This window comes from Halyomorpha halys, unplaced genomic scaffold (assembly GCF_000696795.3).
Source record: "Halyomorpha halys isolate HHAL.00 unplaced genomic scaffold, Hhal_1.1 Scaffold20.1, whole genome shotgun sequence".
In the NCBI taxonomy this organism is placed as follows: Eukaryota; Metazoa; Arthropoda; class Insecta; order Hemiptera; family Pentatomidae; genus Halyomorpha; species Halyomorpha halys.
The window spans coordinates 1,154,770-1,162,354 of record NW_027110474.1 but is presented as its reverse complement, the minus strand read 5'-3'; the positions used below and the strand labels follow the sequence as shown (position 1 = coordinate 1,162,354).

Genomic DNA, 7,585 nt, shown 5'->3' with positions numbered 1-7,585 from the left:
TATATAAAATTGCCTGATGGCTAATAGAGGAATAATAATGTTTATAATTTTTTTTCTTTAATTATATGACTAGTTCAAGTTTGACTGTTTACATGCCACATGTGTTTATGATGAAGTAACCATCTAATATTTTCAAAATAAATCTGTACCTAACGTGAAGGAGCTGATAAGTCTAGTTAGCAAGATAGCGAATTATCGACTTTTTCAGATAGGTACAGAAATAACTTAAAAACTTGAGCATGTTTTGTAATATGTCACTTAAAAAAAAGGTTTGAAAATATTTACTAATGAAAAACTGCATTTACTTTTTCATTTTCTCTCCTTTTAAATGCTTATTCTTTTTTCTACAATCAGCCATAACAGAATGAAAAACTTCTTTAAATATTAATTTTTAATTTCTAATATATTATTTTCTTCATTATATTTTCCTTTTATTAAGAAAGAAAGAAAAAGTAGTAATTATTAAGTAGTAGGAAACAGCTATAATTCCTCACTTTCTATTTTTGTGCTTCCATACTGGTTCCACCTTAAATGATGTAGTGTAACATAGAATACTTATCTTCTTGGATGGAGTTTTGTATTATTAAGAAATTCTAAATGACAAGAAAATGCGAAACTGGAGTATTTTGCAGGAACGAATCAAACGAACAATGGTCCTTTTCCAACTCCGACATCAACTGTAGTAAAGGGAACACGGTTTGGTAAGCAGTGCTCTCTTAAAGAAAAAAACACTGCTTCCTGTTTGTTTTTGTTTATGTTTGCTTGAATGTTTCATCTCCCATCAGATTCATATAGCATCTAGTTTCATTCAAAAACAAAGAGGTCTATAAAATCAAACATCATTTTTTTTTTTGTCTTATGTAGATTGACTGACTGAAGTTATAATTTTATTTATTTATTTTGAAAAGAAATCTATTACAAATATTTAATATCAATTCATGTAACATTTATACCTTCCTATTCACTTAATTTAAAAATAATGTTCATTATTTTCATGCAATGTGTGGTCTATGCTTTGCCGATAGCTAGCAGTAAAGCTTTTATTCTTTTATATTTTTGTTGCAGAAGCTTTGTGTATATTTTTGTGTTTTTTAAATATGTTTTTGCACTTGCTTTTTTATGTTATTTCTGTGTTGGCATTTACTCTCATAAATAATGTATGTTAGTTATTATGTATAATAGATACTGTTAATTCAACATTGTCAGGTTAATGTTGAAAATGATCAAGTACGATTATTTTCCCCACAAGTTCACTTGTGCCATTAGCCCGACAATATATACTATCCACTCTGATTTTTTATTTTAAATTTGAAAACTAATTACCATAACTTCCTTTGCAAAATTTTTTAATTTATTTATGAATTACTTTGTTCACCCATATTTAAACTACTAAGCTTATAATACATGAGAATATGCAATTTTAGTGATTAATTAATTATAAGGAAATAGTTAGGGCTACGAATAGTTTTTATTCTCATTGTAAATATACCATTTTCCTTGAGCAATTTGTTTCATTGAATTTTCTCTTCTCAAAATGTGTGACGAGAAAATGATTTTTGCGTATTATTATTATAAACTGTGTTTGTTTAAGACCCATCGAGAAAATAGAAACAAAATTAAACTTCAAAGTGATTTAAAAGCCACGAGTTTAGCCAAACTAAAATGTTCCTAGATCGGTCCTGTAGGTTGAATCCTGATAATGCTATAGGCAGTTTCATCAAAACTCCTTGGCCTATATTCAAGAGAAAACAGTAACTAGAATATTTTGAGCTGTTGCCACACAAGGGGAATTTAAACAAAGGTTATAGTGAAAACCATCTATTGGTCATCCAGAAGGTTTTCTGTAACCCTTCATAGAAAAGTAGAATGCATTTTATCTAAATTAGGAGTATTTGAACAGTTAAATGCAAAAGTTTTGTAAGACAAACTGGAGTTTTGAGATATTAAAAACTTTAAGAAGGGTTATTTATAGTTTTTGGTAAGGAATAAGACCACACTTTCTCATTTAAAACTAGTCAGAGAAAGTAAGCTGTTATTCTTTACCAAAAAATTAACAAAACTTCCTCTAAAATGATAAATATCTCATAGCTCTAGTTTTGTCCTACACCACTTGTGCATTAAGGCTTGCATTCTGCTCATTGTTGTAGACAATTTATGATTATTGTCTCAGAGAGTGGTCTTGCATATATTTTAATGAATGTATCAAATTGTATTAAAAAAAATATATAACATTCATTAGACTTTTTTTTTAAAGTCCATCGAAAATTATAAATCTTCTAATCATTGTTTATAGTTTAGCCATTTTAAATTAGTTTTTAATAGTGCTGTTGAGATAATTGAAACCATTTGTGCTAAGCTGTCGCTTAAGTAATCTTGAGCCTTCAGTGACACCGGTGTGAATCCAGCCTGGGAAGTTTGAATTTCATTTAATGGAATGAAAATTTGACCTTCCCGCTCTGGTTAGAGTAGATTGATAACATGTATGATAATAACCCCCTATGTCAGAAATGGTGAGGTGGACAATTAAAATATTTTATACAAATTTAAAAATCATTACTACTATGCAGGAAATAATTACATAAATGTTTTTATGTATTTATGAATGGTTGTAATGAATAGTAGATTAGCTTATTGCATTGTTCTGTGGTTGAATCACTTGGCATGTTCAGTTTTTGGTAGAGCATTAACAAAACATGAATTAATGAAATCTAATTCATTTAATTAATTAAATTTGGTTTTAATGAATTTTTTTTTCAATTCCTTATTCAAGTACTTAGTCTATTAGAAAATAAAGTCCTCCTGAAGCTCTACTATCCAATGTTGAAGTGGATCATCATTAAATAATTTTATAGAAAAATTTACCCATGCTTGTACTTTAAAATTTAAATTATACCTTTTATCGTTTTTTATTTCTAATTTACTAATTACTAAGTATTTAGTGGCATTTTATCAATATCTCCCCCAAAACTGACATTTCATGGGATATAATTATATATTATATTTATTGTTAACTCGATTCAAATAATGATGCCTTTTGCTGCTTCTATGAGCTTTCTTGTAACGGGTGGTAGATTAGAGTATTCTTGCAGTCCATTTGAATTATTTTATATGGCTCTTGGCCTGTTGGTTTATTGGAGATCACCTTCAAAGGGCAGTTGATAAAACATAAAATTAGAAAAGATTTATTTTTATTGTTAAAGTTTTAAAAAAAAATTTCATTTGTTTTGAAATGAATTCTTTTATTTTCTTTATTAATGATTATATATTTAATGAATAATACCCTAAATTTATTTTTTTTTGTGAAATTTTTTAATTCTTGAATGTTAGATTAAACTAGTTATTAGAATACTCTCTTTACAACTTAACAATTTTGGCTGAGGATAAATAGATTAAATAATTATGATTTAAATAGGAAAGTTATCCTTAAAATAATTTGGTACTCATAATTTTTTTTAAGTTTACAACTATTCACTAGAAATGTGTGTGTATTATGTATTAACTTCTATTTATATTAATTTAGGTGAATCAAATGTGTATACTCTTGGCAATATTGGACATCATAGAGTAGTGTGCACCAAACTGCCGACACTAGGATACACTCGTGAAGCTATCACATCAGCTGGAAATACCACTACTCGACTGTTAGGTTTGTTTAGTCAGATTTTTTTTCTAGATTAGGAGTGCCCAACATTTTAATGATGTTTTCCACAACCAAGGGTTCCTCATATCGAGGCTTGCTACAATTGTAATTATTGCCAAACAAATTCTATGGATAAAGAATCTGTTCGCAAAGAACAAAATTTTTTATGGGGCTCTTTCCAATGAAAGATTGATTATATAGATATGCCAACCAAACCTACAAGAATATTGGAGGACAATATCTCTGATATCTTTTCAATTGCTAGCATCTTTTGCTTGATTTGCCCATTACTGGGATAACAATATTATTACCTATATCAAACATCCCAAGTTTTGATAACCATTTTATCCTGGCAAAAGTGGACAATTTTTAAAAAATAAAGTAAACATTTTTTTTATCCCACCCTCAGTGCATTGGGTTGGGCATCCTTGTTTTACTTATTTTGGATTATTTATTTATTATTACATGTTTGATTGCATATTGGATTATTTATTTTTATAGGCACTTTCCAAATGGTCGATAATGTATTTATTGTTGGTGTGGGAGGTGGTGTTCCCCATTACACTGATTACTCCAGACACGTCAGGCTTGGAGATGTAGTTGTTTCTGCCTCTGATTCTCCTGGCGGGTAAAGTGTCATCGTTTTTTGTTTTTAATTCATCTTTAGTCTTTTTGAATTTTCACTCTCTGAATTCTTATTTGTATTAAAGGTTTGCCTACACTTATTGCGAGAAAGCGAGTATAGAAAAAGATGGTTCATATAATTTTGAAATTAAGAAGTACAATCCTATAAATGACATTATTCAAGAAGTTGCAAGAAAAATTAAAGAGCAGGTCAGTATTGTTTTTTTACAATAAAAGTATGGATTTTTATACAATAAAATTGCCCGAACATATTTTTTTTCTATGCAATGTTAATGGTTCCAAGTAAAAGTAGTATAAACTGCAAAGTTAATAAAATGCCAAATAATTTTTCCCTAGTTCTAGTATTATTAAAATCATTGCATGATTAAGATAAAGAGACAGGGGCAAATGTAAAATTAAATATTTTTGTTTATGAAAAAAGTTTGTATTAAAAATCACTTTCTGAAGTTTTTTAGTTGATTTTTTTGTTTATAATAAAAGAAATTGAAATCCAAACTTAGATGTATTTAAAGTCATTTTTGTTTTCAGAACAAAGGTTGTTTTTAGACCTTACTGCTAAAATTCATATCACAATTACTCATTTTACCATTGCATATCAAATTAACGCTACTCAATCCTATAATATACCTTCCACTTATTAAAAATGTAATATATACTAAAATAGGCCTCAAAGGTCACTGTGTTTTAAGCCATTAAAAATTTAATAAACAGTATAAATTCATTAATATGAAAAACCAAAGAAATGTGTTCAAATGAAAGTCATAAATTAAAATAAACATGGGTAGTTTGTAAAACAGTAAATGGAAACTACTGCAAACAAATTTTTTTATAATTTATCATGGATTGTATTTTTTTCTCTAATATAGATTATAAAAATAATTTATACTATAGTTCTGTTTAAATTATGTTATCTTTCTCAGACATATATTCTTAAATTAAAATTTAATTTCATCAATTTAAAAGTGATTTTTGGTGATTAAAAAAAAGATTTTTTGGGATTATATACAATATTATTTTTTCATAAAAATGTTCAAATAAACATAATCTTTAAATATTCAAAATTACAATGGACTTATTTTTATCTAAATAGACCATTTTAGTAACTACAAAAAAAAAAATTTGAATTTGGTACAAATTCTATCTGTGGTTGTGAGTACAACCTAGTCCAATTAATTTCTTAATATGAATTAAATCTATTTGTAACAAGATGAGAAATAACTTTAATGCAATTAAGGTTTTAATTATAAGAGTAAATATAAAAATGTATTTTTTATTAAAAGCAAATTGGTCCAGGTGCAATCAATAACTATTAGTAAATAAACTATTTATTATTAGCCAACGTTTTGCCGCCACCCCCCCTCTCTAATCCCCCCATTGAGGTCCTTCATTAGGACTTACAGAACAAAGGAAAGGCTAAGAATTTTTTTTTAAATATTGTTAATTCTTTGGCTTTCCTTTATTCTGTAAGCCATGATGAAACCTTTCTTATTTTTTTATTTATTTTTTTTTTTAATCATACAATAAATTAAAAAGAAGTGACAAGGCTTTCCCTGGGAACATATCAGAAAACCGTACAAAGTCCAATATGACGTATTTTTGCTAGTACTTGTCCGATTTAAATGATTTATTTTTTTTGTTTAATGGGGAAATCACTTCTCTTTCTGTTTATTTTATATATAATTTTCCTTGAGAGATGTACTTTTTGAGCCATGCACAAATATAATTTATTTTTTTGTCATAAATTCCTGCTTTTATCTGAATGTACTATGTATAAAAAGTTATGAGCCCTTTCTGCACTACACTTTGGTTCACAGTCATCATCAGGAGCAAATCAAATCAAAATAAAAAAAAAATCAATTATATCCATTAACCTACTCACAGGATAATTATGGGACAGACACTTGGACTAATTACAGAAAATTAGATTTTGGGAGCCCTGAAATATAAAGATCTATTGAGAACTGTGAATAGAAAATTTTACTCATTTACTGTTCTTTCCTTTCCTAGTTGTGATAGAAAAGAAAAAATATAAGATAGAATATGTTAAGTTATTCAATTTAATAGCCTAAATATGCATTATTTTCATTTTAACTGATAAAGAATATAATAAATTATTATTTACCTGAAAATTAAGAATTTTCCTCTTTATATTAGCTGTGGGCGATGAAGTACGAACCTAAAATGACTGATCATTCTGTGATCTTCAGAATATAACTTAGGAAAGTAAGGTTCATCATTATGGTATGCCTGTAATGTCCAAAAGTGCTACTTTATTAAGTGAATTGAAATTAGAGATTGTGTGAAATTAATGTAAAGAAGTAAACTTTTTTTTTTTCAGTTTGGCAAAAATTGTAATTTATATGCTTTATAATTAGGCCAAATCCCGTTCAGTGACCTAATCCAGCTGTTGTGTTTTGTTCAGTAGATGCTAACATTATTTATATTTTGGAACCTGTGCTGTTCAAATTCATTTCTGTAATGTAACGCATTATGATTATGCCCAGAAGTAAAGTAAAAAAAGTATATCATTTTGAAACTTCAAGAATTTTGATTTATCTTTAATCAGTAGGCTGTTTTATTATCGTGGAGAAAGATTTACTATTGATTTGACATGCATCAATTTAAATTAATTGACTAATGCTATTTATGGTTGGTTGTAATCATTAAAAAGTTGACATTGCTTTTATTTTTTACCAAATTAGTATTTTAAAAGTTATTAAAATTATTCAACAACATGTATAGTGAAGTTAATGATATTTCTTCCAGGATGAGAAAAATGGAGACAGTTCTTGGCTACATTTTATGGAAGAAGGCTTATCCCACCTAGGAGTTCAAAGCGAGCATGACTTCATCAGGCCTTCTGGAGACACAGATAAACTTTATATGCCTATTGGAGAAAAAGATCTGATCGAGGTTGCGCATCCGCAACCACAAGATGCTACTGATTCTTGGTATTTATTATCATTTTTTAAAGTTACCTAATGTATCATTCTATTTATACTTAGTTATTCCTAAATTAGAAAATTATTATAGTTATTATTATTATATTTCTATATCTTTCTAGTTTTATTTCAAATTTTTCATCATATTAGTATGACTATTTCCTGTATACGCGACGTATTTAAAATATAAATGTTTACGGCCGGCCACCTCCCCTCCACTCCTCCACGCTTCCAATATATTGTCTATGTCTGTTTAACCAATTGCTTTGAACAGGTAGGTGGTCCAGAATTTTTTCTTTGCTCTTTTATTATTATTTAATATCATCATTATTAATTATATTTGTGTTTATACTTTCAC

General features: G+C 27.8%; 1 protein-coding gene across 7 annotated transcripts in view; it reads left to right on the top strand.

Moving 5' to 3' along the window:
• The window catches only part of LOC106681395 (uncharacterized), a 48,275-nt gene that overhangs the window by 37,385 nt on the left and 3,305 nt on the right, over positions 1–7,585 (top strand). For 5 of the 7 annotated variants that reach the window (XM_067048664.1, XM_067048665.1, XM_014421706.3 and 2 more), the window contains 5 exons: positions 633–701; positions 3,521–3,646; positions 4,142–4,268; positions 4,351–4,474; positions 7,052–7,236. In XM_067048664.1, the coding sequence (XP_066904765.1) occupies positions 633–701; positions 3,521–3,646; positions 4,142–4,268; positions 4,351–4,474; positions 7,052–7,236 (631 nt within the window). The remainder of the gene's footprint in view (positions 1–632; positions 702–3,520; positions 3,647–4,141; positions 4,269–4,350; positions 4,475–7,051; positions 7,237–7,585) is intronic. The other 2 variants (XM_014421731.3, XM_014421740.3) reach the window with 1 other exon arrangement.